Genomic DNA, 27,834 nt, shown 5'->3' with positions numbered 1-27,834 from the left:
AGGATCTTCAATCCCAGAAAATTCCTTCTCCTCATTTAATGTCTGTCATCCTTCCATGACCTGGTACCTGATCTATCCAGAGCTGTATCACTTTGAAATATACGTACAAGCCAAACCACGCCTTGGTCACACCAACCCTTTTTCCACCCTGAGGATGTCCAACGCCATCCTAGTCTGGACTGTCAAAGGTGACTTTAACCTGGTCAGATTAGCCTGACCACTACCTCTGCACACTAGAACAAACATAATTAACATTGTCAACATTATATTGGATGTTATTTCAAAATATTATAGATTCAAACCCTCCACCCCTCTGGGGTTTGCTAAATTATGTTTATCTTGAACTCCTATCTGTCTCTACGTTTTGGAGAATTTTATGCTTGGTGTCAAAATTTTAAGAATTTGACCATAAGAGAAATTTATGGTGTTATCACCCCCATTGGGGCTTATCTTTCCCACTTTTGGTGATATTCCTCCCTCGAACATTTGCAGTTACCCTCCTTTTGGCGTGAAAACTGGTTGTGTGGTCAAGTGGGTGCTATAGGAAACAAAAGCTCAGGACAGAACAGTTATCAGTCATGTGCTTCATACAAAGTTTGCCTATATTTTGATTTCATGTTGTGAAAATGTCATGTCTTTGTCTCAGTATCAAGTCAGTCAAAACTTTTAGTCTACATCGTCAGTCCATGACAATCCAGTCACATGCATTCTTTCACACACATCCATACCAGATATTGCTGATAGTGAAGTCTCACGCGCAACCTATTCCAGTCTCCATCACCAGCAAGATCATGTCATCATTTTTAAAAGAAAAACAATTCCTCATGATTTTGGACTGTATTGATTCGCTGCAATCCTTTTAGACTCAGGACTTACCATCTCATGTGATCAGTGTCCCATATAAGTGAATTTCTTCAAGGCCCATTATAATAATGGAGAAACACACTTTGCGACTGTTTCCAGTAAGAATATTTCATAGCACTTTAAATTTCAATCTTCCAGGCCTTGTTAAACGAGAGCTGATTCTTACATCATGGGCCCACAAAATATCACCACCGGTGGATCGCCTCTCAGATTTCTTATCTCAGTGCACTGTAACAAAAGAAAAAACAAAAGTAAACCATAAAATAATTGTAGCCCTGGCTATATAAATAGGTCATTATTTAAATAGTTCACTTATATTGATAGTTAATTGCAAATGTTTACTGTGCTCAAGAATGTATACAAATGCCTGTAAGGTATGTGATGTGTGTCAGTTAAATGCACACCCTTTTTATTTGTATTTTGAGGTTTATGTCATTATTTGTAACCTAGGATCACTGGACTAAATGACTACAGACCTGTGGCTCTGACATCTGTGGTCATGAAGTCATTTGAGCGCCTGGTTCTCTCCTACCTCAAGACCCTCACGGCCCCCCTCCTGGACCCCCTGCAGTTTGCATACAGAGCCAACAGGTCTGTAGACGACGCTATCAACATGGCTCTACACTTCATCCTGCAGCATCTGGACTCCCCAGGAACCTACGCCAGGATCCTGTTTGTGGACTTCAGCTCTGCCTTTAACACCATCCTTCCAGACCATCTCCAAGGCAACCTTTCCCAGATGAATGTGCCTGATCCCATCTGCCGGTGGATCACTGACTTCCTGACGGACAGGAAGCAGCATGTGAGGCTGGGAAAGAATGTCTCGGACTCCCGGACCATCAGCACCAGCTCCCCTCAGGGCTGTGTTCTTTCTCCTCTGCTCTTCTCCCTGTACACCAACTGCTGCACCTCCACCCACCAGTCTGTCAAGCTAATCAAGTTTGCAGATGACACCACCGTTATTGGACTCATCTCGGATGGGGATGAGTCTGCCTACAGGAAGGAGGTTGAACGTCTGGTGCCCTGGTGCAGCCACAACAACCTGGTGCTGAATGCCCAGAAGACAGTGGAGATTATTGTGGACTTCAGGAAGCACATAGCCCCACCCCCCCCCATCATCCTGACTGACACCCTCATCACCTCTGTGGACTCATTCTGCTTCCTGGGTACCACCATCACCCAGGACCTGAAGTGGGAGCCCACCATCACCTCCGTCATAAAGAAAGCCCAGCAGAGGATGTACTTCCTGAGGCAGCTGAAGAAATTCAACCTGCCAACATGGACGATGATGCAATTCTACACTGCAATCATCGAGTCCATCCTCACCTCCTCCATCACCGTGTGGTACGCTGGAGCCACTATCAAGGACAAGCAGAGACTGCAGCGTGTTGTGCGCTCTGCTGAGAAGGTGATTGGCTGCAGACTCCCATCTCTGCAGGACCTGCACACCTCCAGGAGACTGGGGCGTGCAGCTCGGATCAAAGCTGACCCTTCTCACCCTGGACACAGTCTGTTTGACCTGCTCCCCTCAGGCAGGAGGCTCCGGTCCATTCGCACCAGAACCTCTCGCTATAAGAACAGTTTCTTCCCCTCTGCTGTTGGACTCATGAACAATAACCATATGACTGTTCCCACCACTAACACATGACCCTACACTGTGTTCACTGCATCATTCCATGTTTGGACCTGATGATCACCTGCACCCATGTATATATCTATCTACTTAGCACTTTTAATTCTTTAATTCTTATTTTTATGTCTATTTAAGCGTTATATGACAGTATGTTTGCACTAAGTACCGCAGCAATTTCCTAATGTTGTAAACCTGCTCAACATTTGGCAATAAAACCCTTTCTGATTCTGATTATTTTTGATATGGTATTGATATGTACTACAGCTCCAGTGAACCCTGAAGTAGTCTCAGGTAGAGGGGGTGGGAGTAAGTGGGGAGCCGTGTGCACTCAGCAGGAGGAGAGAGAGACGAGAGATGAACAGCAGTGTCGAGTGGACGCGGAGTTTATAGAAGGGCAACGTATTTTCGGGTTGACGGATAGTTAGCTGGAGTGGAAATCTGTTGTACCCTACTGTGAGTAGGAGGAGACGGACATCTTGCTGGCGTGTCAGAGAGGTCCCTTCTGCTGGTGTGCTGAACTTTTGTGTTCGCGTGGGAGCACGTGGAGACGAGAACTGTGAGTGCTGCTGCCGCGGCCTGCTGGTGGCCTTGACCCAGTTCCCCCGCTATCCCCTTGAACTGCCTGGAGGTGTGAGTACTATTGTTTGCACGTGCTTTTTATTTTACTGCTTGGCAACGAGTGAAGCGACCATATTGTTTTAGGTCCCAATGCACCCGAGCCACGACTCAGGCCTGCAACGAGGGGTTTGCTAGCAGAAAGACTGTAGCACTCGAGGTGTGTGTGTGTTGGTGAGAGTGCGTGTGGGCCCACAATATTATTTGATTATTTTGCTTCTGTTGAGGTAGATACCTTACCATTGTTTAACAAACTTTATTAATTTTACTTATTTTCTTTTGTGTTGTTGTTAACCAATTATTCACTAAAGTGGAGTTAACTTTATAATTGACCTGCTTGTGTGTGGTTTATTTCCATATAGTGTAGTTTTATTGCATAGTTTATATCATAAGCATTAAAAAGGGAGTATCAGTAGGAAAGTAACAACAGGAACCCAGGGCCCCTCTCAATAGAACGTGGGACGGGTGTTACATAATAATAAGAACAACCAATAGTAAGGCCAGTTTCAGACATGTCCAAGCATAAAACCGTCTCTCTCTCTCTTAAAGAAAGAAAACAACCCAAACCTCACTGATAAAATCAACATAGTGCTAAGCAAAACCCAAAAATCAACCAGAAAATTCACAGGAGAGTTTTTGCTTCCTCATGGAACAATATTGGTTGGGAATGAGAACCTCAGGTGCCGCAGCACCTTTTGTTCCTGCCTGAATTAAATCTCAATCACAGAAAATGCGTCGCTCCGAAATAAACCTTACACAGTTAGTTCATCATTTTCACTCTGTACCACTGCTCCTTATCACCTCTGTGAAGCACACTAAACAATTCAGTCCAGGCCTTGAGCAGCCCTAAACAGACATCCTGAGGCATGCAGTCACGTCATCATTTTCACTCCCTCCCCACACACAGACATTGTTTTCATAAGCAAAGAATTTTAGACCTTATTTCTTAAATGTACATATGTCCCCTTTGGATGGCATAAAATGCGTTCTGTCAATGGCTTCTTGTAACAGATTCTGTATTTGGGCGTTTGTGTGCAGCGTTTTGCGTATCAGCATAAGCATTTGTTAGCAAAGCATTCTTCATTGCATCAGCATGTGTGTGTGTACATCACTCTTCATTGCACAAGCTTGTGCATGTGTATTTTGTGTGTGGATCACTTCTCAGTGAATCAGCATTTCGATTTGGGTGTGTGTGTCATTTCTCACTCAATCAACGATGTGTGTATCACTTCATGCTGAGTCAGAGCGTGTGTAGATGTGGGTGTGTGTTCATCAATTTCCTGTTCTGCTGTCTTGGGTAAACCACGGCCTGAAGCGTGCCCTGGGGTCATGCCCTCCTCCTTTTCAGTCTGTTTGCTACCATTGCTGCTGCTGCTCACAGTGCTGTTCATCCTAGTTCTGGCCCCAATTGGGACAGTCCTTTCTCCAGTGTCCATGCTTGCCGCAGGTGGAACCTGCATCGTGTTCTGTGTTTTTTGTCTCTTCTGAGGTGCCTTTTGACCTCAGTAACTCCTTCTGTCTCTGGCACACCCTTTTTCTGCTGCCCGATCATCCGTGTTGGTCTGTCACTGCCCTGCACAGCGTTAATGCAGAGTTATCAAGGTCAGCATTCTGTTGCTCGGCCTCACTTTTCATCCGGGCTTAATGGGCGTCTCATCACAGCTCTTGTCAGCTGAAGCTGTCTGGGAATTCCCCCCTGTGTAGTGAAATGGGCCTTGGGTTTAGTGCCCTCCGTCAGGTGGGCACTAAACAGGTGGTAGAGGGGAGAGCAGGAGTCCAGGTCAGCCTCGGCTTCCCGGGCCTGCAAAGCAGCCTGTAATCAAGCACAAGGAGGAAAACAAAACAAACAAACAAACAAAAAAAACAGACAGGAGTTTACGAACAGGAAAATGATGTTGTGTTTGCTGTGTTACAAGGAGAGGGGAGAAACACCGGGCCAGGCCCTGTGTCAGCCTTCTCTCCCCCTTTTTTTCTTTTTTCATGATATAATCAACTAATAGCCCACCAAGTTGACAGCATAACACAGGTACTTATTTAAATTCTCAAGATCATGTTTAAACTCACAAAAGAGAATTTTCCTTCCTTCAGTAAGTCACTTGTGTTGTTCAATCAGCAGAAAACATCTCACAATTTGACTCTTAACCATTAAATTTATTGTTTCATCACTGGTTGGTCATACCAGCCTCTTTCTTTTTTTAAAGTTAAGCTGTTGTCCTGCAAGCCGGAGAGTTTATTTGTCAGTAGTGGATACAGTTCACCATTTGACAACAAGTGTATGTTAAGTTTCCCTGCTTTAACGTTTCTGAAAAATATTCATGTGTTCATGAGTGTAAGCTGCTTTTCATTGCGTGTGTGTACGTTTGTAGGTGGGTTAATTTTATGTTTGATCAGTGTAGCTACAGATCCAGCAAAACCTCTCTCTGCCTTAGCATTTTTTTATTTATTTTTTTTACCCAAAGAAGGCGTTTCCAGAAAAGGTGCCTTTCTATGCCCGTGTGTGTTTTTGTTTCACCTTTTGTTGTGATACTCCGGACACTTTCTCAACCTCCACAAGTCAGTTGGCCCCAAATTTCAACCCAATTTTATGTGCTCTTAAAACCTTCATTTCTCTTCTAATTCCCTCCTCGCTGCTGTCCGTTTCACAGCTGCTGATTCTTGCTATCATTTTGCTCTGGCCGCTGTGCTCGTGGAGGACGGTTGATCCAGGTTCATAGCCACCTGTATTAACACACTAAGAGATTTATTTAATATCATTTTCATCACTGGTAAATAGACAAGCAGGCAACACGCCCACCTTTACAGTGCAAACTGCACGCCAGTCTCACAACACATTCCTCTCTCTATTTCTCCTTCCTCCACGTCAGATTTAAAACCCAACATATTTCACACCACTATTCACCTCTTACTGCTTTGACTCTTTTTTTCTCTACACCACAGAGAATTTCACCCAATTAAGACTGTCTATCTCTATGTCTGCCTGTCTGCCTGTCTGTATCTATGTAAATTACCCTCTTTTCTCTATTCTTCTTCTTTTCTTTTCCCTTTTTTCCTTTTGTTTTTATTTTTACACAGTCGCCAGGGGACAGGCACGAAAAAATCAACAGTTTTTACCGCTGAAGCGAGTGATTCAACCTTTTTGCCTAATGTAGAACTCAACCTGTGATTTTTAAATACGTATCTTGTTCTACGTCAGAATAAATATAAACCCGTAATTACAACGCAGTTTCAGTGTTATTCCGGTATGATTTGAGATCCCTGAGTCCTCAGGTTATAAACCTAGACCTCCAGACGCTGCTGGTCCGTACCTTGCGTCCAAAATATGGTGGGGGAGCCAACCCCAGGACAAAAGCTTTTTAGGGGGTCCTACTCCGAAGGTTACTACCCTAGTTACATCCGGGCCGCATCCGAACTACCGGTTGGGGAACCACTCCCAGAACAAAATCCACAAGGGCCACTAGACGTCAACCTCAGTATCTTAAAATGTCTTCGCTCTAGTGCCCTCTAACTCACACATTAACCGTCACTGTCACCATGTTCATATTTCACATACCGAAACACACAGAGAATACGTCTCATCTGCAGACACACACAGGAACTTCCGGGCTCAACTTGGAGATAATTTAAAGTGCTTCTGCACCAACAGCCACTCTCTATTTCATACTCTATTTCATATACTTAACTTTGGCCGTAACTTAGAAATTTTTCACAGTTTCTTGCCCCAAAAGCCAGTCATAGATTAAATTAAATGTGGAATTTAATGTGGAATCTACACACATACTGGAATTCAGCACCAACTTATGAAGTTACGTTTCTCGTGCTGAAAACCAGACACCGACAGAATTTAAATGTGAAAATATGTGTAACTCAGCAAACAGATTAATTTAGAATGTCCAATATGCACACTTCGGTTTTTTACAACAGGTGGTGCTCACCTTTTTATTCTGTTGGACCGGTCCTCTGTTCGCCTCGCCCCACAATCTCACCACAGGCCAATCATTTTACATTTCCGAGGATAGTAGGCGGGCCCAGGTACGTACGTTCTTTTAGAGCAGAGCTACAGATTAAATGTCCAAGGCGAAGTGGTCAAAGTCTGGCTGTACTTCACAGCAAAAGATGCAAACTCAGCAGCCTGCAACAAGTGCTTTAAGGTGATACTGTACAAAGGAGGTAACACCTCGAATCTGATGAAACACCTGGCGACGCATAGCAGGGTTTTTTTAAAGCCGAGAAATGCACCGTATTTGATAGCTTGCTGCAAGAGCTCACACCGAGCACATCTACTGCGGGTGTGGTGCCTGTTATCGGACCCGGAGTTAGCAACATCCCCCAAGAACCCGAAGAGTAGAGTCCTGGCCCCTAGCCCTGCCAGTGTAGCAGAAATGATGACGGATGATGATGGCAGCAGCAGCCGTTCTTCTCTGAGTGAGTAGCTTAATGTTTTCGTGTGTAATTTACGTTGAGTAGGCTAACCACGTTATTAAATTAATGCATGTAAGGTGAACTAGCAAACACCGTCGTAGTTACATGCGGCTGTCTTCTTGTTTGATGGCAGATACTCCCTTCACCCTGGCCAAAAAAGCTAAAATGACCCCCAAAAAAGTGGGAAACAGCTAAACATGAGAGGTTTTTGGATAAAGTTTGTGCTTTTTTCCATTGTTTAAGCACTGCTTCCAGAGAGTGATACCATATATGCCCTATAGCTGCAGAAAAGTCTAACATTGTTATCCTTTTAGAAAAAAAAACAGCTAAACATAAGAGGTTTTTGGACAAAGTGTGTGTTCTTCATTCTTTAAGCACCGGTTCGAGCACCGTTTAAGCACCGGCACCGTTTCAAAAGTACCGGTTTGGTACTGGTATCGGATAAAACCTAAACGATACCCATCCCTAGGTATAACGTGGCATAAGATAGTATAATAATCTCACAGTTTATTATAACATGTTGCAGTTAGTTATTATTAATCACTGACACTTCCACAGTGTCAGTGTTCATTCCTTTGCCCTGTCCTTGCCCCTCACCCCCAGCTGGTTGCTGTAGATAAATGGTGAACTGACTGATTCTTATATAGCACTTCACAATCTGCCTTTGGTGGCTTTTTGGCTAGCAACTGTGACATTCAGCAGTCACCTCATTGTTTTGACACACAAAACAAAACAATCGACAGCACTACACACAATTAAAGAACACACTTAGTACACACTCCAAACATGCTAAATGTCACAAACCTCTCACATCTCAAAACTCACCATCTCTCTCTCACCTCCGTCACTCCCACATCTTTCCCCTCTTCCTAAACAACCAACTGCCACATGTTCTCATATAATTTTTGATTGGTTGTCATATTACATTTTTCCACCAATAGGAAAGGGATGGGGTCTTTTTGCTTCGAAAATGCTGTTTTTAAAAGTGACTATAGTATACAGGAAAAAACATCACATATATTTTTTCATAAACCCGTGGTTCACACAAGGCTTGGACCCAAATGCAGACTCAGTGCACACAATTAAACTGTTTACCAGACTTTATTTATACGGAAGGAATGAAGAATGTGGCTAAAGCTAAAAATGTCAGCAGGGACCAGAAACCAAAGGAAAAACATTTACCACTGAATGATTAATCTCAGGTCTGTCCAATGAGACATGGGTGTTCGTCTCCCTTCAGCCAGTGATGCCATTCTTCCCAGGCTAGTTTCATTGCCAGGAGCTCACTATCCCCCATGTTATAATTCTGCTCCTTGGGCAGGCAACAGGAGAAAAAGGCACAATGGCTGGAGTTGACCTTGTGGCTCTGACTTTTGAGACAATACTGCCTCCTATTTGAATTCGTTGGACCAATTCAAATAGGCTACAGAGGATTTGCAGCCATTTCAGCAGGTTACAAGGATTTTCTGAGAGCTGGAAGCAAGAGGTCAGACCATCAGTAATTGGTAAAGAATCTCTCCACAATGCTGAAATGGGCAGTCATTGGCTCAAGCTTAAAAGACGGAACTTTAGTTTGGTCTCCATTGTGTAAGGAACATAAACACTTGCTGGGATTCAGCCAGGCCTCAACTGGGTAGATGGTGTTTTGGGGGTGAGCCTGGGACACTGGGATGGACCGCTAAACCTTCTCTTTATTTGGGGGAAAAAAACAAAAAAACAAGGGCATATTTATTTTTTTGGCAGACAAAATGGAAAATGACTGTTATTTGTACTCAAAAGGAGAGTCAAATACTCCAGGGGGAGGTAGGGCTGAGTGAGAGACATCATACCACAGGAAGAGAGCTCACTGTGGCCTGAGACCAAGTGAAATCACAAGGCCTCTACAGACAGCAGAGCTTTATAGCCAAGTCCAAAACCAAATGACTAAATACACTATGGCCAGATAATATGAGACTGCATACGTGTATAGATATTTGGGATATAATTAAAATTTAAGTTATAAAAAATTAAATTGCTGCAGCTCTGACACTTTGATTTGAAAGCATAAGTAATAAATAAAGTCTGTATGTCAGATGGGAGGTTAATTTTTCATGGAATGCCCATCCTTTTCTCTGTCATCTCTCAAGTTTCATAAATCAGGTGGCCATTTTGCACTGACCCTGCTTCTGCAGTAGGTTATTTTCTGTCTTTTGTAGGTGGCATTATATTAATGAGGCTCATTTTTAAAGCTGAAATAAACTGAGACATCTTCTTCTGTAAAATAAGATTAAATTTCTAACTCCTGTGCGTGTTAATCATTATATGTAGGGTTGCATTTCCTGACAATAATCAGACTCAGAATGCTTTATTAATTCCTAAGAAAATTATGTGGTTACCTATCATGATTCGGCTGTGTGGCAGGCAGGAGGAGGAGGAGAACCAGGAAGCGCAGAGGAAAACACAGAGCCAAGAGACCTCATGAAGGTTAATGACACAACAACAAGCAGGGGAAGACTGACGACTAAAATCCACCAGTAGGATAACAAGAGGATGGGGAACAGGTGGAAACACAGCTGAGACTAGTCAGACGTAAAGAGACAGGGGAAAAGCAAAACTCACAACACTGAACAAAGGACACAGGACTATCAAAGAAAGAAAGGAAACAGGAGACAGACACAAAGAGGGGAGACAGAGCGAACATGGAGCACAGAGACAAGAGTAACAAACTGCAACACAGGGACACGGCTGGGTGGGGAGACACAGGAGACGCTAGACAGGAAACTAAAGAAGAGGCGTGAAACACAGGAGACGCATAGGGGCAAAACCAAAGAACTAGGACGAGAATGAAACAAAGAATATTAATAATCAAAAAGATAAACACTCAGGATGATGAAGGTGTTTTTAATAATTACTGTCTTTCTATTATCGATAATATTTGTCCTATTAAAACTAGACTAGCCCCTGTTACAAAACCCTTGCCCTGGATAAACGACAGCATTCGCTGCTTAAAGCGTGTCTGTCGTAAAGCTGAGTGTTTGTGGAGAAAGACTTGTTTACAGGTTCATCTCTTTCATTTAAAAGACCTTTTAGTTTCTTTTAACGCTTCAATTCGTGATGCAAGGGCTGCTTATTTTTCAAACCTAGTCTCTAGGAGCAGAGGTAACCCTAAGGCTCTATTTGACACAATTAGGGATATTGTTGCTCCGGCTTCTGCTGCTGTCCCTATTTCTTCGAATGAAGACTGAAAATTTTCTGTCCTTCTTTGTTGAAAAGGTTAGCAATGTAAGGAGCAACATCTCTCCCTCCATGTACCATTTGCCTGTTCCGATTTTACTTAAGCCTGTCATATTTGAAAGATTTTCACCAGTGTCTTTACCTGAGTTGTTGAAGCTGGTCACTTCAATGAGATCATCCTCTTGCCCCCTTGATATTTTATCTGGGTCTTTACTTAAAAATGTTTCTGAGTCTATTGGTCCTAGTGTTCTTAAAATTCTTAATGCATCTCTACTCTCTGGTCAGGTCCCTGTTTACTGTAAAAGTGCTGTCATTCACCCACTTTTAAAAAAACCTAAACTTGATCCTTCTTTGCTTTCCAGTTACAGACCCATCTCAAAACTGCCTTTTATTGCCAAGATTTTAGAAAAGGTTGTGACCAAGCAACTCACGGTTTTTCTAGATGAACACAACGTTCTTGATAAATTTCAATCTGGCTTTCGTAAGGCTCACTCTACCGAAACTGCACTTCTTAGAGTGTCTAATGATATTTTGATGAATTATGATGCTGGAGAGTGCACTGTTTTGATGTTGCTGGATCTGACCTCTGCTTTTGACATCTTTTTTTATTAGATAGATTAAACCACTGGGTGGGTGTATCGGGTACTGCATTGGAATGGTTTAAATCCTATTTGTCAAATCGATCTTTCTCTGTGGCTACCTCTAAGTTGAGATCTTCCGTCAGCTCTCTTGCCTATGGGGTGCCTCAGGGCTCTGTCTTGGGACCATTATTGTTTTTGTTGTATTTACTCCCTCTTCTGTAACTTCTTAGCGCTTTCTCTGATATTTCATATCATTGTTATGCAGATGATATTCAGCTATATATCTCTTTTAGGCCACCTGATGTTTCTGAGCTCCAAATCTTGCAGTCCTGCTTAGATTCCGTTAGAGATTGGCTGGCTGGTAATTACCTTCAACTAAATGCTGATAAAACGGAAGTCTATTGTCTTTGCTCCTGAGAAATTTATTCCCCTGGTGGTTAAAAATCTAGGCCCTCTTGCTTCTTATATTAAATCATCCATTAGGAACCTTGGTGTTACATTTGATACAGCTCTGATGCTGGACACACACGTTAAATCTTTGGTTCACTCTTGTTTTTACCATTTAAGAAATATCGCTAAGCTGAGTCCCATTGTGTCATGTTCCGATTTGGAAATGATTATTCATGCATTTGTTTCATCCCGCTTAGACTATTGTAATTCCTTGTTTACTTGCTTAAGTAATGCCTCCCTGGAACGACTGCAGGGCGTTCAGAATGCTGCTGCTAGGCTTCTGGCAAAGCATCACAAACACTCCCATGCCACTCCCCTGCTGATTCAGCTGCATTGGCTAACTGTCAAGTTCAGGGTCCAATTTAAGATCATAATCATGACTTATAGGCCCCTGCACAGTGTAGCTCCTACTTACTTAAGTGATCTTCTTCTTTCTTATCACCCCAGCAGGTCCCTGAGGTCTTGTCACCAGGGGTTGCTGGTTGTCCCTCATACAAGGATAAAAACAAAAGGTGACAGAGCGTTTGTATCAGTGGCTCCCAGACTCTGGGACTCGCTCCCTTTGAGTTTGAGATCTGTGGACTCAGTCATGTCTTTTAAACTCGCTTTTGGTTAATTTTGTTTTGTTTTGGATTTTAATGTCTGTTTTCTGCCTTTGTAAAGCACTTTGTGATTTTTATCTTGAAAGGTGCTATAGAAATAAAATTTTACTTACTTTACTTACTTACTTACTATTACTCCAAGACAATAAGAACAGTAACAGACTGGATTAAATTAAATATTACAATATTACAATGTTTACAAAGTATAAGAAAGACCTCTTATATATACGAGTAGCTCAGTTATAAATGTTGAGAATATGACAGAGGTGAAATCTATATGATTGACATTTTGATATAGAATAACTTCAAAATAACACTTTAAAACTAAACACGTGCATGACTCTATGACGTAAACGCATTTAGCTTTGAAAGCAACACAAAACTCCTTCCTCTATCACACTGAGAGCACTCTTCTGCGGACATTGCAGGGCAGCAGTCATGTGAACGATGATGAATGTGATAACAGCTTTAGCTCTTTCTTGTTTCTGTAAGTTTGCTCTATTACTCTTTGACATCATTAGTTAATCTAGCACTGCATTTTAACCCATAATAATTTAAACACATTTGCTTATTAGTAACGTTACAAGTTTAGCCTCATGTTCTTTTGAAGCAATTAAACATCTCATTGTTTCCACTGTTTCAGGCTGGATTGCTGTCTCAGGTTCTGAGTTTCAGACCCCAAAGGTGCAGGCAGGTGAAAATGTCACTCTGCAGTGCACCAAGACTTTCACATATGATGTTTTGACCTTCTGGTTCAGACTGGTCAACGGAACCACAGCCAACTCTCTTGCTGTTAAGCCAGTGTCTACAAATGTCAATTACAATGCTGAATTTCAAACTGGAAAATTTGAAATGACACAAAACACCTCTGATGTCTTTCTCAAAATCAAACAAGTGGATGTGTCTGACTCTGGGCTGTATTTCTGTGGATTTGTCTCAGAGGGACGTCTAAATTTAAGGGTCATGCAATTAAAGGTTGGAGGTAAATTGTTGTAAATTCTTTGTCTCCTCGTTCTGCGGTTATTGCTCTTTCTGTTTATATTACATATGCAAAGTAATTATTGTCAACACGCTGTATACAAAGACTATGGTGGTTATATATTAAGATTATTATAGAAATGAGGACTAATAAAATCAAGGCTTTGTCTTTTAATAGACACCGATGAGCCTCAGGATGACATGGACTGCATCTGTGAACGTAAGTTAATATTTCTTTTATTGTGCAGATGATTAAAAACATTTGAATGTAAAATAAATTTCAGCCGTGTCGCTTTTCGCCTTTATTTTTGTTTTAGAGGCTCACGAAGTAGCAGAGCTGACGAGTGTCACCCTGGGTGTTCTGTCTGTTTTCCTCTTAATGCTCATCACTGGTCTGGCTGTTCAACACGGGAAATCAGGTACTTTTTACTTCAACTCTATGTTTCTCATATTTGGTGAAATGTCAACTATATGAAAAAACACAAATGTTGTCACAATAACAATAAGAGCAAAGTCTTAGCTTTTAATGTCACTATATTGTTAACTTAATTGATGATCATGTCTTTGAATTATCAGCTAAAGAACATGAAAATAAGAATCCAGAACAATTTGAGGTGGGAGCTTTTTTATACAGTATGTTGTAATGTTTGAATATTTTGATGCTTGCACCTTTAAGCCAGTTCAGTTATTTTATTTCTGCACTTTTAATTACAGAATCTGGACCCTGGCACCCTGAAGGATCCAGCACTGCAATCAGCAGTAAAAAGACGCGGGAGGCCTGCAGCACAAAAGCAACCAGAAACTCATGTTATTTATACTTCCAACAGATAGACTCATTTCCCTGTTTGACTGTGTTCGTGCTGCTTCCTGTTTTATTTCTATTTCCTCCACTTTGTTGAAATAAATGGATTACACGGCAGTATTTTCCTCTTTCATACTGTGGCGGGTCAGGACTGTTTGGGTTTTGTTTGACAGCTACGTTGTGTTGTTCCAGGCAGCGTTATGGTTGCCATGGTTTGAAGACAAATGTTGCAGGTAATGGATAAAGTCTGCACCACAGGAAGCTTTCAGCACTAACAACAAATATGAAATGACTTCATTAATTCAAATACTAAGAGAGACGTTATTTACAAAACTCTCTTCTTGCTGGTGTAGCCGGTGTGTTTCTGCGTTGTGTCTGACAAAGAAAGGTAAAAGAAAGAAAGACCTCCAAGTAAATAACTTGCTCGCTCCAGCTCCTCTCCCACAGGGGAATTTATAGGGTTGCACCAAAGAAGAAGAAGAACAATGAGAAGGAGCTCTAACCGATAATGAATATAACTACAGGCTTGAAGGTCCTAACAGTCAGGTATAAAGAACACATTTTGTGTAATTATAACAATATGTAATCTGTGACTGGGTTACACTGGTCTTATATGAGTAACGCCAAACAAAAATAATTAAATCATTGGAGCTATGGTATAAGGTGTGTTTCTCTGAAATTAATTCCAGCAAGTTTTATATAAAACACAAACATGATTTTAGTTTGAATACACTGACATTAGTAATTGTTTCACAGTTTCTATTATCTTGTATGAGAAAAGGGGAAGTTTTCTTTCCTGACATTTGAACAAACAGAAAGTTTGTAGCAACACTGTTTATCAACTGCTTTTAGCATTGCAATAAAACCACACACAAAAATAGTGTAACTGCTTTCACATAAAAGTTTCACATCTCTCTTTCAGCTGTTTAGGTCAACTGCTTTAATACATTTGAAAAGGGTGACATGCTTTTAGAGAAAAAAAACACTGATCCAGTAAGAGGCTCTACTCTGAAGGCCAGGCTGGTTTCATTTGACAGAAAGCAGCAAAAACTAAGTTTGGCCTCTTTGAGTCTTTTAAATTGTTCCTCATACTCAATGAGCTTGTAAAGGTTAATCATCATATTTAGAGACGATTACCACAAGTATGTGTCAGACTGGGCAAGGCATGTGATGTGAAAAAAATTGACTAAGAACCAAAATCAAACTGATTTTCAGATATTTATTGAAAGATTGTTGAAGCCGTTGTAAAGACATTAATACTGCATGAACAGTCTTATCACAAGGATTGGCCCAAAAGCAAAATTATAACAGCTCCTTTATACCCATTGTGTGGATACAGTGGGTATAAAGGAGCTTTCTTTTCCATGGTTGGGAATTCTTACCATCATGCTGATGCTGGTGGTGGATTTCCACAGGTGCAGACCCACCACACCGACACCAGTGAACATCTGGGGAACTGACAGTGGGAGAGTGGACTGATGCTCATTACAGGAATGGTCAGAGCAGACTCTACCTGCTCAGGAAGCTTTTGGAGTGCAGCAGGTGCTCCTGAAGACCTTTTCTGACTCTGTGGTGGCATCAGCCATTTTCTATGGTATCTGTTGAAACAGCAGCTTAAATGCAGCTGAGAGGAAGTGGTTGGATAAGCTCATCAGGAAGGCCAGCTCTGTCACGCCCATTGACTCAGTGCTGGTGGTAGGAGACAGAAGACTGGCAAAAAAATCATCAATGTCTGCACTACATGCATGAATCTGTTGGAGACCCGGAGAGCTCCTTCATTGACAGACTTGGACTTTATAATTATCACTGCTCCCAGCAAACACATGACAGGGGGAGATGAAACAATCAGTCACATTTATCTCTGAAGGAGTAAATACACCCTGTGGGGGTTCAAAGGATATTGGAGGCCTCGCAAAATCACTTGTGGGAATGAAATGACCACAGAGTACTGGAATTTAAGATGATGAGTCAACATTTGTGTGGTTGATATGACAAATGAACTCACAGTAGTAATTGTTATTATTATTAGGGCTGACGATTATAAGTAGGTCTAACTGCCATACAGAAAATGCACTAAGAATTTATTAGTGAAGTAGTTGTGAGATTCAAATAATATAGGCACAAATTTATTTCGATAAAATTTAGGACTCGAGAAGAAGCTGAAACTCTCAGGAAGAAAGCACCTTGAGTAATTCTGTTGATCATATGTGAAAATGATCACAAATCACAGAAAACAAAACGCAACTGAAAAACCTCTCAGGTCACACCATCCTAAACAGGTATTGTCTGTGTTCAACTGCTGATACCTGGTGACAGAGTTTCCCCCCGTGTGTCACTTAGTTGGAGCTTGATAAGCTCTTGTTGGGGAACATTTTCACCCATCACTCTTACTTTTCTTCCAACGCAGCTGTAGATTGAAAGGGCAAAGCACGTTGATCACCCTTGTTGTCTTCCTCAGCATCAGTGTGCAAATCTTTAAAACTCTGAGTAGGTTTTGTGGTTCTGGAATCCTCTTGTAATTGCTGGTATGAATCTTGAGCGGTTCAACTTTGACTTTAACCTCAGTCTGGGTTCACAGAAGTATCTGGAATCGTCTTTGAAGATCTCTTATCAGTTTTCTGGTTTGTAAGGGTGTGGGGGGTTTTTTTATGCACATTGTGCCTTAACCTACTGTTTCAAAACTGGTGCTGAGATTATCTGAAATTCGCCACTTTGAAAGGGTTTCTTTGAGCAAGGTTTTTGCTTCTGCACCTGCATCTTATTTGCAAGAAAGGAAAACTGCTGCTTATTTTGAAAACATCTCAGCAAACACCAAGCATTATTTTTTGCGTTCACATGGCCTGAGTTCAATGTCAAAGTCCATGTGTAGATGATCAAAAGACTACTCTAGGTGTGGATGTGTTGCCTGTAGCCTTTGAATGCCTCTGCTTGTATTATTACTTGCACAAATCATACACGAGTTAAAAGATTATTGAAAGGGTAATTACAGAATCTCTTCATTAACCACTGTTGCTGTATTTGTTGTAAAATCCCTCCTTTTAATACATGGTTCTTTCCATGTATCAGTGTAGCATGATAAGAGCAACATCTCTATCTCATCGTGTCACATTAAGCTGGCTGGTGTTCTTCATGGGTCTTTGGTTTGTTCACTGCCCTTCACTCTTGTGCTGCTGGACTCCTTTTCTTGGCTGTTTGTGCTGTCTGGACTCTGTTGGGTCTCAGCAGCGGCCTTGGGCACTGGTCTTCCTGTATGTTTCAGGCTTGGCGTACTGATGGCATGCACTGTGATTTGGTCTTTGTTTTTGTTGGGGCCACATGGGGTTTCTGGGCTCATCTGGGTTTTTGTTAATACTTTATGTGTTGGTGTTCAAGCTCTAGTGATTTGAGAAGCCTTGATTCGTGTACCAAAACTATGACAGACCCGTCCACATGTTCATGCTTTTCAAAATGTCACACACTTTATTGACACTCACTGTTGCTGTCACAACACGGCTGCAGCTTTCCAGCTGCCAGCAGCGCATCTCACCTGCAGCTGCATTGCAGACCATGCCCCGCCACATACCCCCATCACCCGACTGGAAAACATCCAGGTGAACCTACTCCCTCCCCCTGCAAGCAAGAGATTGAATTGGCCCGGACCGTTGGCGCCCCCAGCTTCTGGCCCAGCAATGGGGAGGTGTCGTTCTTGTTGGACGCCCGGGCATCCAGCGGTGCTGGTGTCGTAGGTTTGGGGCCACCCGCGTATCCAGTGGCAGCGGCGCAGCAGCCGTGTAAGTGCACTGAGGCTCCCAGGTGGCTCGGCCGGTGTCATGCTGCGTCTCCCCAATCTTGGACTGCACAGGTCCTCCAGACTAATTGACCTCAGGCTCAGGCCGAGCAGCCCTGTGTGGCACGTGGACCTCCATCTCCTCGCACAGCTCATCCACCACTCTCAGCTGGAGCAGCCCCTCGCACGCCTCCTCCACCACCGGCTGGTCCAGTTCTTCATTTACCTCCAGCTGATCATCTTGTTGTTTCTACTGCTTCAGGCTGTATTTTTTGTCTTGGGTTGTAAGTTTCAGACCACAGTGGAGTGGGTGTGATTGGTTGTCCATGATGGAGAACAGTTTTTTCAGTGACCTTCTGTCCTTTGTAGGTTGCATTATTTGATTATTATTTGATGTATTCTTTAAAAAAAAAGTACTATGGCCCATGAAGTTGTAAATCAAATGGAAGTTAAAACCCAACTTTGTCATATAACAGCATGTCTTTTGTTGTCATAAATGTGTTGACTCAAGGACTCTTTGACTTTTACTATCTGTCATGGTTCCCATGACAGATAGTAAATGTTTCTTAGGTCTCATTTGATATTTTGTTTAGGTTGCTTGTTCTTCCTAGTTTAATCATTTGTTTTTCTAGTTCTTAGTTTCTTCTTCATTTAATCTGTTCCCTTTTGTGCTCTGGTTGTTTTGGTGTCATCTGTGTTTTGATGCATTCTCAATCATCCAGGAAAGTAAATCTCCAAAAGTTGAATCTGTTCATCTGGACGTAGCGTTTTTCTCCCACAAAACGCTACGTCCAGATGAACAGATTCAACTTTTGGAGATGTCATCTGTGTTCTCCCCAGCCCGTCATGTCTATCACCCATGCCTGTTTCTTCCCCAAGTGTCAAGCCTGTGCGTCTTGGTCTGCGTGGTTCCTGTTTTATTTTGACAGGCTCTCATCCTGTGTTCAGTTTTGCTTCCTACTGTCCTGTTAGTTTGATTATTTCCAGCTGTGTTCCCTGTTTTCCTCTGCTTATTGTGTGTTTCCTTGTTCCCCTTGTTTCCATCGCTACTCCTTGTTTCTAGCTTTTTGTTTCCAGTTCTTAGTTTCTAGTTTTAGAGTTTTGTGTTTAGCTATGGTTTATAACTTTACAGAATAAAACTCCCTTCTTTTGGGTCTACCCTTTGCCTGCCACACAGCCAACCCTGACACTATCAACATTTTAACAACAACCAGCTTTTTAATAATGCATGTTTTTAAAGCTGAGAAAAAATGAAACAATCTTCTTCTTTAAAGTAAAGACAAAAAATAACCTTGCAAAAACCCCTTTAAGACTAAACACGTGCATCATGACTCTATGACCTAAACGCATTTAGCTTTGAAAGCAACACAAAACTCCCACCTCTATCACATTTATCACACTGAGAGCACCCTTCCTGGTGAACACACCATCTGCGGACATTGCAGGGCAGCAGTCATGTGCACGATGATGAACGTGATACAAGCTTTAGCTCTTTCTTGTTTATGTAAGTTTGCTCTATTACTCTTTGACATCATTAGCTAATCTTTTATTGCATTTTTAACCTATAATAATTTAAACAAATTTGCATATTAGTAACTTTACACTCACAGGTGTAGCACCATGTTCCTTTGAAGCAATTAAACATCTCATTGTTTCCACAGTTTCAGGCTGGATTGCTGTCTCAGGTTCTGAGTTTCAGACCTCAGAGGTGCAGGCAGATGAAACTGTCACTCTGCAGTGCAACAAGATTTACACATATGACGTTACGACTTTCTGGTTCAGACTGGTCAACGGAACCGCAGTCAACTCTATCGCTGTTATGGCTGCTACAAGTGTTAAGTCCAATGCTGAATTGCAAACTGGAAAATTTGAAATGACACAAACAACCTCTGATGTCTTTCTCAAAATCAAACAAGTGGATGTGTCTGACTCTGGGCTGTATTTCTGTGGATTTCTCTCACAGGGACGTCTAAATTTAAGCGTCATGCAATTAAAGGTTGGAGGTAAGATTATTGTAAAGTCTTTGCCTCCTCATTCTTCGGTTATTACTCTTTTGTTTATATTACATATGCAATGTAATTACTGTCAACAGCGTGTATACAAAGACTATGGTGGTTATAGGTTAAGATAAATATAGAAATGAGGACTAATAAAATCAAGGCTTTATTTTTGAATAGGCACTGATGAGCCTCAGGATGACATGGACTGCATCTCTAAACGTAAGTTAACATTTCTTTTATTGTGCAGATGATTAGAAACATTTGAATGTAAAATAAATTTCAGCCGTGTTGCTTTTTACCTTTATTTTTGTATTAGAGGCTCACAAAGTAGCAAAGCTGACGAGTGTCACCCTGGGTGTTCTGTCTGTTTTCCTCTTAATGCTCATCACTGGTCTGGCTGTTCAAAACATGAAACTTCAGACGGGTACTTTTTACAGCTACAAAATCGCTCTTATAATCTTTACTATTCACAAATGTATAATTGGTTTATGAAATAGAATAACACTAAGTTCTTTTTTGTGGATCAGCAAATAAAAAAGAACAGAATCCGGACCAAAGCACAGTGAGTCAATCTAAAAATGTACTTTTATGCTCTGATTGGCAGCGCTTAAACAAAATGTGCCTGTACAGCATTACAGTGCAAATTACATATCGTATAAAGGAAGAAATAAGATTTTTGGTTTGTATGTTCAAATTAGCTGTTGACTAATTGTCTTCTTTCCTTTAGAAATGTAACATAAACACTTAATTGTTCTTGCTTATATTTGTCTATAATTATAATTAATATGTATATATTAATTATAATAAATGAACACTGACTATGAATGTGCTTTTCACAGAATCATGGATCTGATGAGGTGAACTATGCTGCAGTGACAGTTCGACCAAAACCAAAAAGAAGAGAGATCGAGCCAAATGTGATCTATGCTTCCACCAGATAGAATCAGCAGGCGACTTGAACTGACTGATGATGTTATCATGACTTATTGGGGAAATGAAAAACTCTTGTTAAAAAAAAACTAACTTTGCTGTGGTGAACCAATGCTAACTGAATTTTCGTATGTGTTTTCCTGTTAATTCTAAGTACTTACTTCGTCCATCAAAGTCTATTTAGCCAAACAAACATGTAACGTGATTGTTAATGAAATGGAAATCTGCACACGACCTGAACAGAAACAGTCGATACTTGCTGACTACAAATGTTCTTGAAAAATAAAGACTACATTCATGTGGAACATGGATATAACTGTGACTGGATACTGTATGAATTATCTTATGCTATAATATGTCTTGATCAAAAGACAAAACAACAGAAAATTATACTTCCTCTTCCAGCAAAAGACCTTCTGTTTTTTATTACTGCTGACTACACATGTGAAACATTTCCTCTGGTTGAAACCTTGCTATCTATGCAGATAAAAATCAGCTGAGTTTTCTCAGCTTGTCCTTGTTGGTGGTGACTTAGCAAAAGTTCTGGCAGCTTCCATTTTTGTTTACCGAAAATTAGCCTCAAGATCAATAAATTGGTGAAGGGTTCAGTTGACTTATTTTACTTATTGTATTATTTAATCATAAAAAACTGAATATTGGCTATGAATATTCAAATCAGATTCATGGCTCTGATGGCCCAAAATATGCTGCAGCGACATTTCGACCAAATGCAAAAAGAAGAGAGATCGAGTCACATATGATCTATGCTGCCAACAGACGGACTCACTGTGTAACTGGAAATGATGCTGTATCATATTAATGATATGATGCAGCAATTCTAACTCTGCAGTGAAGAAACAATGCTACTGTAATTGTACAGTTGTATGTGCTGTTTTGTTCATTTTCAATATTTTCGTGCTCATTTAAAATTTTTGTCGCCAAACAAACGAGATGCTACATGTCTTGAACAAACACAACATATATAAATAAAATAGAGTCCAGTTAATATAAATACATCTGAAACTCTTTCACCAGATGTTTGAAATACAACGTAAAGTCTCATATATCTGTCAAGGCTCGTGGGGCGAGCCGTGTGGAATTATTAAAGGACCCAAGATGCAGGCACTTCTGATGTGAGGGAGCTTTATTTATGGAGGATGAAAATACAAAAAGGCGAGGGTGGCAAAAAACAGAACTGAGAAAACCTAAACTGGGAAAAGTACGCATAAAACAAACCTGAAACCTACAGACACAAATGGAGATACAGGGAGATGTAGACAGATGCAGGGAAACCACTCAGGATGACGGAGGGGGATAACACAGATGAACCAGCAACTAACAGAGGCAGACACAAGGCTTAAATACACAGAGTGATGACGAGGGAATGAGACACAGAAGGAGGGCACAGCTGGGAGTAATCAGACATGACGGGACAGGGGAAACGTAAACACACTGACATCAGACACGGACCTTCAAAGTAAAACAGGAAACACACACATGCAAAGACACAGACTCAGAGACGCAGGCTTAACACAGAGACCTGACTACAATAGAGGGGACACACAGGCAGGGATGACACAAAACAGAGGGAGCACAGAATAAACACTGGGAAACCAAAACACCAACAGTCATGATTCATAATAAAATCAAAAGTAAAAGTCCAAAAAACAAAAACACTGGGTCTCTGACCCAGGCCTGTGACAATATCACCCTTGTTGCATATTGCTTTTATATTCATTTGTACATAACATTGATTCCTGCTGTAAACATGCTGCAAAATAACAGCACAATTCTGAAGTGTTCATTAGTGGTCATTGCTTTCCAACAATCATTCATTATACAGTCTTTCATCTTTATAACAACTTTACTCTCCTTAAGCTTCAGTAACTTTTTGTCATGAATTACTCTATAATGTATAAATTCTTCAGTGCTATTCAGGAATTGTTCATGCATCTTTTAGTTAGTTGAAAGTAAACTGTTTGTTGCTTCTGCTTGTTTCAGACTGTATATCTGTGTCAGCTCCATGTGGACAACAAACTGAAGCACTCAAGAAATCAGTACAAACACACCAACTGTTTGTGTGTAGTTTGTCACAGTGTATCTTCTTGTAAAAGGTACAGCTGCTGCATTTCCCGGGGAGAGAAAAAAGTGTGAGATCATTTTACTCCGAGATGGTTCTTATATAGCACTTTTCTACTCTGAAAACTCAAAGTGCTTTGTACAACTTGCCTCATTCACACATTCAAAAAGCACTTTTTTATAAGCTTCCTCCAGGTAAGTGCTTTCTATCTAACATTCACGTACATTCATAAATATACACACACAGCAACTCGGCCAAGGATACTTGGTAGAAGAGGAATATGTGAGGTTATGTTTAAAGGTAAGGACGGCTTAGTGACACTGGATAATACATCATTTTTAAATCAGGCATTGAATCTTTACAGTATGTGAAATTATGTCTTTTTCATATTGTAAAACATCCAAAGAACAAACTGACAGGTATACTTACTATGAAACAGAAACATGGATTACTGTTTCAAAATGAGGCCTGGATAAAATAGGTCTTACCTCTGCCAAATGCCTTAAATGATAAAAAGTGGACTTGACAGTAGCCCTAATTCGAGTGTCCAGTTTAAAATCACAGTCCATCTTAAAACCCAGGTTAGTAACAACAAGTTTAAAATACTGTGCCAGCGGTCCCAAATCAATAGAGAAAGAATCACAAGGTCTGCTAGGACCAAACACGATCACCTCTGTTTGAATGAATTACATTTTAAAAAATTTAGGGCCATCAAAGTTTTAATATATTCTAGACATGCCAGAAGCAGTTTAATAGACAAGCAGAAATATCTTTCTGCTTCAGATGCAGAAAGTTGCCTCTGAAGCATATTCTGCAAAAATGACGTCATTTCCGGTTTCGGGCAGGTATTGGCGGACATCAGACAGATCGTGCTGACATTTATTCCAACGTAGGAAGAGTTATCGGCAAAAGGTGTTTCTGGAATATTATGTTATTGTTGCTGCAAATGCTTTTTAGACAATTTTTGCAAAGCCATATGTGGAAGGAAACCATGACCTAGGACAAGCTGAATGTATAAATTGGAAGTACACTTTCTCCGGTTTCATATGCAAAAAAAATTATTGCGCTAGCTTATGTGGTTGCAATTCTACCGGGATTTAAAAATAGTTACGTAAAATGGAGCGTGCCCGCTCTGACCAGCCATAAAGGGTAAATCAAAACTGGGAGGAAGGTCCAAAAAATTATATTCAATACATTCTGAACCTGAGACCAAAAAGAATCACAAGGTCTGCAAGGACCAAACACGATCACCTCTGCTTGAATAAATTACATTTTAAAAAGTTTAGGGCCATCAAAGTTTTGATATCTTCTAGACATGCCAGAAGCCGTTTAATAGACAAGCAGAAATATATTTCTGCTTCAGAGGCAGATAAATCTGCCAGTGTCACGTCTGCCATATAGTAGAGAGAATGTGGACCCCAATGCAGACACTGACAACATACTTAAACTGAAAACATGTCTTTAATTGAAGCAGAGCAAACATAAACTAAAGCTCAGAAATACAATAACTAAACTAAAAAAAAAAACTAAACAGGACAGGAAAATATCATTAAAATGGCCTGTATTTGTATAGCTTTACACTACATTCAGTCATTCACCCATTCACACCCATTAATAACCTTTAAGAGTGCTGACTCAGCGCTGTGGAGGGTTTTTTTAAAAATCTGATTGTCACAGGATTACTTTCAAGCTTGGGTTCAGATTCATGTTAATGTTTATGTTTCATGTCACTGTTGTCATAGTTAATCCAAGCTTCCCAAGTTTAGATTATATTTTAGTTTCGCCATTGCCTTTTGTTTCTACGTTTCTCTGTCAGTCATAATTAAAGCCTTGCTTTTTGTTAAATTCAGTTATGTCCCTCGTGTTTTCCGGCTCTTCGGTCTTCACCGCAAACACACCGGACATCCGGGCAATAACACTAGAGCTCTAAAACTAATCAGCATTATCAGGGTTACCAGCCTAATTAAAGGAGGGTGCAATAACTGACCTTTTAGCTTAAATTTGATATATTCTTATTTTGTGCTGTTTGAGTTTTTCTTGACCCTATTGGCAAACATCTGTATTTAGAAAGTGGTAACTCAAATAGATATTCATCTTGGGAAATGAAGTGAAATTAAATGAAGATTGCTGTTACTTGTTAACAGTAATGTGTGGGTTCATGTTACTATGTATGAAATGGCTGAACAGGAATAAACACTGTCTTGAGAGAGCCAGTTTGAAATGGTTTAAGCACCACGTGACACTCAACCACTATTGCATTCACAGTAGGAAACTGAGAGCAACCTTTCTAGTGAACACACCAACTGTGGACTTGCAGAGCATCAGACACACAACGATGAACTTCAGCTTTATAACAGCTTTAAGTCTCTGTAGCTTCTGTAAGTATAGTTTATTACACTTAACTTCATTATTAACGTATTATTGTTTGTTGAACCCATCATCAACTACATTTGCTTATTACTAACTTTACAATTTAGAGATATCGAATTCCCCATCATCTTATCTTACAGTAAGTCTCTAAAGAACATTTGTTTGTTTGTTCCATTGTTTCAGGGGGAATTTCCATTTCAGCTTTTGGTTTTCAGACCACAAAGGTCCGGCCAGGTGAAGATGTGACTCTGCAGTGCACTAACAACTCCAAAATGGACTCTATGACTTTCTGGTTTAGATTGGTCAACAGTACCACAGTCCGATATATCTCTCGTTTGGTAAATTCTAAACGAGAGGTTAAATATAGTGATGAATTTCAAAATGGAAAATTTGAAATGACAACCAACATCATAACTCTTTTCCTCAAAATCAAGAAAGTGGATCAAACTGACTCTGGGCTGTATTTCTGTGGATTTCACTCAGATGGACGTCTGCTTTTCAGTGTGGCACGTTTAAACGTTGGTGGTAAGATTATTGTATTACTGTTTTGTAGATAATTATTGTAGTCTTTGGTTTGTTTTGGTTCCCATTGTTTGAATATTTCTTTTTCAATTATGCTACACTTCCTGCATTGCATATACAACATTGTGGATTTTCTATAATTTGATTATTATTAAATCAATGAAAAAACAAATTCAGTGTCTTGTTTTTGAAAAGACACCAATGAGCCTGCAGATGACATGGACAGCAAATTTAAACGTAAGATTTTCCTAAAAATGTATTCTATTGTGCACGTGCACATGATTTGAAAGCCAAAAAAAGTTTTGGAGGTTTTAATTTTCTGCATTTTTCTCGTAGAAGAGTCTGACGTTGTAGCTAAGCTGACGAGTGTCACCTTGGGTGTTCTGTCTGTTTTCCTCCTAATGTTCATCATTGGGCTGGTTGTTCAAAACAGGAAACTTCAGCAAGGTACTTTTAAAAACCTGCAACAGCTTTTCTTGTATTTAATCTTCATAATGCGCTCTACTGAACAGACAGAGTAACTGTGTTGTTTTTGCCTCCTAGCTTTTAAAGAACAACAAAATCTGGACCAAAGTGAGGTGACTAAATTTAAAATGTACTTTTGTACTTTGACAAGGCCCAAACAAAACTAGCTCATATACCACAAACTAACATTTGAGGTGTTGCTTTATGTATTATTGTAAATCTATTTGTACTGTCTGTATGTAAGCAAAAAGTAATGGATGTTTATCCATCATATACTTAAAATAATTAATCATAAATAATAATTACTTTATAAGGAATTAATATTCATTATGACTGTTCTTTTCACAGAGTCGAGACAATGATGACTTGAACTATGCTACAGTAACGTTTCAGCCGAAAGCAAAAAGAATCCAAATGGGGTCAAATGTGATCTATGCTGCTACCAGATAGTCTCAAGTTTTTCTGCTTTTATAGTTGCACTGGGGCATGGTTTAAACACAACTGTGATGAAAATCCTGACACCTGTTAAGTTGCATCTTTCTTGTTACAGAATCTGTAATGAAACAGTATTAATTGGTACCATATGGTAAAAGTAAATATGGTACCAATTAATACAAACACATGTGAACCGATGAGGTAACACACAGCACTGTGTTTGAGTTAGATATATATCTGTGTTCATGACTGGAAAGATTTAATGCTGTCTTATATAGTTTGACTCATACACTTAGTTTGTTTATACCTAGCTTGTTAAAAAAATTCTTTCTATTTTTGCTTAAAAAGTTTAAACATGCTATGTTTCTGTGTTCTGTTGCAAATAAAATGCGGTTTTATGAGGTTTGCAAGTTATTGTACACTTTTTTTATTTATATTTTAAACATATAACTTGGTTAAACATAACTAACATATCTGAAACATACTAGTGCTGTCAAAATTAACGTGTTAATGCAAATTAATCCTCCATCACGGTCAACGCGATTAAAATTTTTAACACAATTAACGCATCTGGAGTGCAGAATGACTCAAAATCCCTGAAATGTTTCTGTCAACGCATTTCTGGCAGTTTGTCCAAGTAGAGTTGCCTTCACACATGCACAAATAGGCAGTTGATCTGGTAGTGACGGGCAGCTGAACCGATCAACTCAGTATGGAAGATGATAAACGCACATTGGCCCTCTCGATGGGAAATTTGAGTATTAAAAAAATAACAAGACTGAACAGTTGACCGACATAAAATATTATGCACATTGTGTAAGAAGGAACTTTCTTTTCACCAAAGCACTTCCAGCTTGAAATATCACATTGACGCGAAGCATACGTTAGTCGGAGATGCCGCTAGGGCTTTGAGTAACGCGTCACCCAGCATGCGACAAACCACTCACGGAGCATCGGGGACTCAGTAAGTCTACCACGGCCATATTGACTGACACAATGCCAAGTGCATTGCAACAAACTACAGACCTATTAATATCGTTGACAACACGCGCTTTACATAGCTTTGATTCCTCGTTTCAAGGACTTGAAGTGCCTCCCCAAGACTGAAG

The 27,834-nt window shown here is 40.3% G+C and overlaps 1 protein-coding gene and 2 long non-coding RNA genes across 3 annotated transcripts; all 3 read left to right on the top strand.

Moving 5' to 3' along the window:
- Positions 1–12,526: 12,526 nt before the first annotated feature.
- LOC102077732 (uncharacterized) lies at positions 12,527–14,274 on the top strand. Its single transcript, XM_013274488.3, has 6 exons — positions 12,527–12,864; positions 13,021–13,359; positions 13,534–13,575; positions 13,673–13,774; positions 13,932–13,969; positions 14,070–14,274. Exons 1-6 carry the CDS (start codon positions 12,825–12,827, stop codon positions 14,184–14,186), a joined length of 678 nt encoding a protein of 225 aa, XP_013129942.1. The 5' UTR covers positions 12,527–12,824; the 3' UTR covers positions 14,187–14,274.
- A 5,318-nt stretch (positions 14,275–19,592) lies between these two features.
- LOC112846499 (uncharacterized) lies at positions 19,593–21,436 on the top strand. Its single transcript, XR_003219506.1, has 4 exons — positions 19,593–19,926; positions 20,101–20,142; positions 20,240–20,485; positions 20,763–21,436. It is a non-coding gene; the product is annotated as an uncharacterized LOC112846499 (long non-coding RNA).
- A 4,599-nt stretch (positions 21,437–26,035) lies between these two features.
- On the top strand, positions 26,036–27,031 carry LOC112846500 (uncharacterized). The gene is made up of 3 exons (XR_003219507.1): positions 26,036–26,272; positions 26,369–26,403; positions 26,639–27,031. It is a non-coding gene; the product is annotated as an uncharacterized LOC112846500 (long non-coding RNA).
- Positions 27,032–27,834: the final 803 nt, after the last annotated feature.

Source organism: Oreochromis niloticus, linkage group LG3 (genome assembly GCF_001858045.2).
Source record: "Oreochromis niloticus isolate F11D_XX linkage group LG3, O_niloticus_UMD_NMBU, whole genome shotgun sequence".
NCBI lineage: Eukaryota > Metazoa > Chordata > Actinopteri > Cichliformes > Cichlidae > Oreochromis > Oreochromis niloticus.
This window is presented reverse-complemented; position numbering and strand designations above follow the sequence as displayed.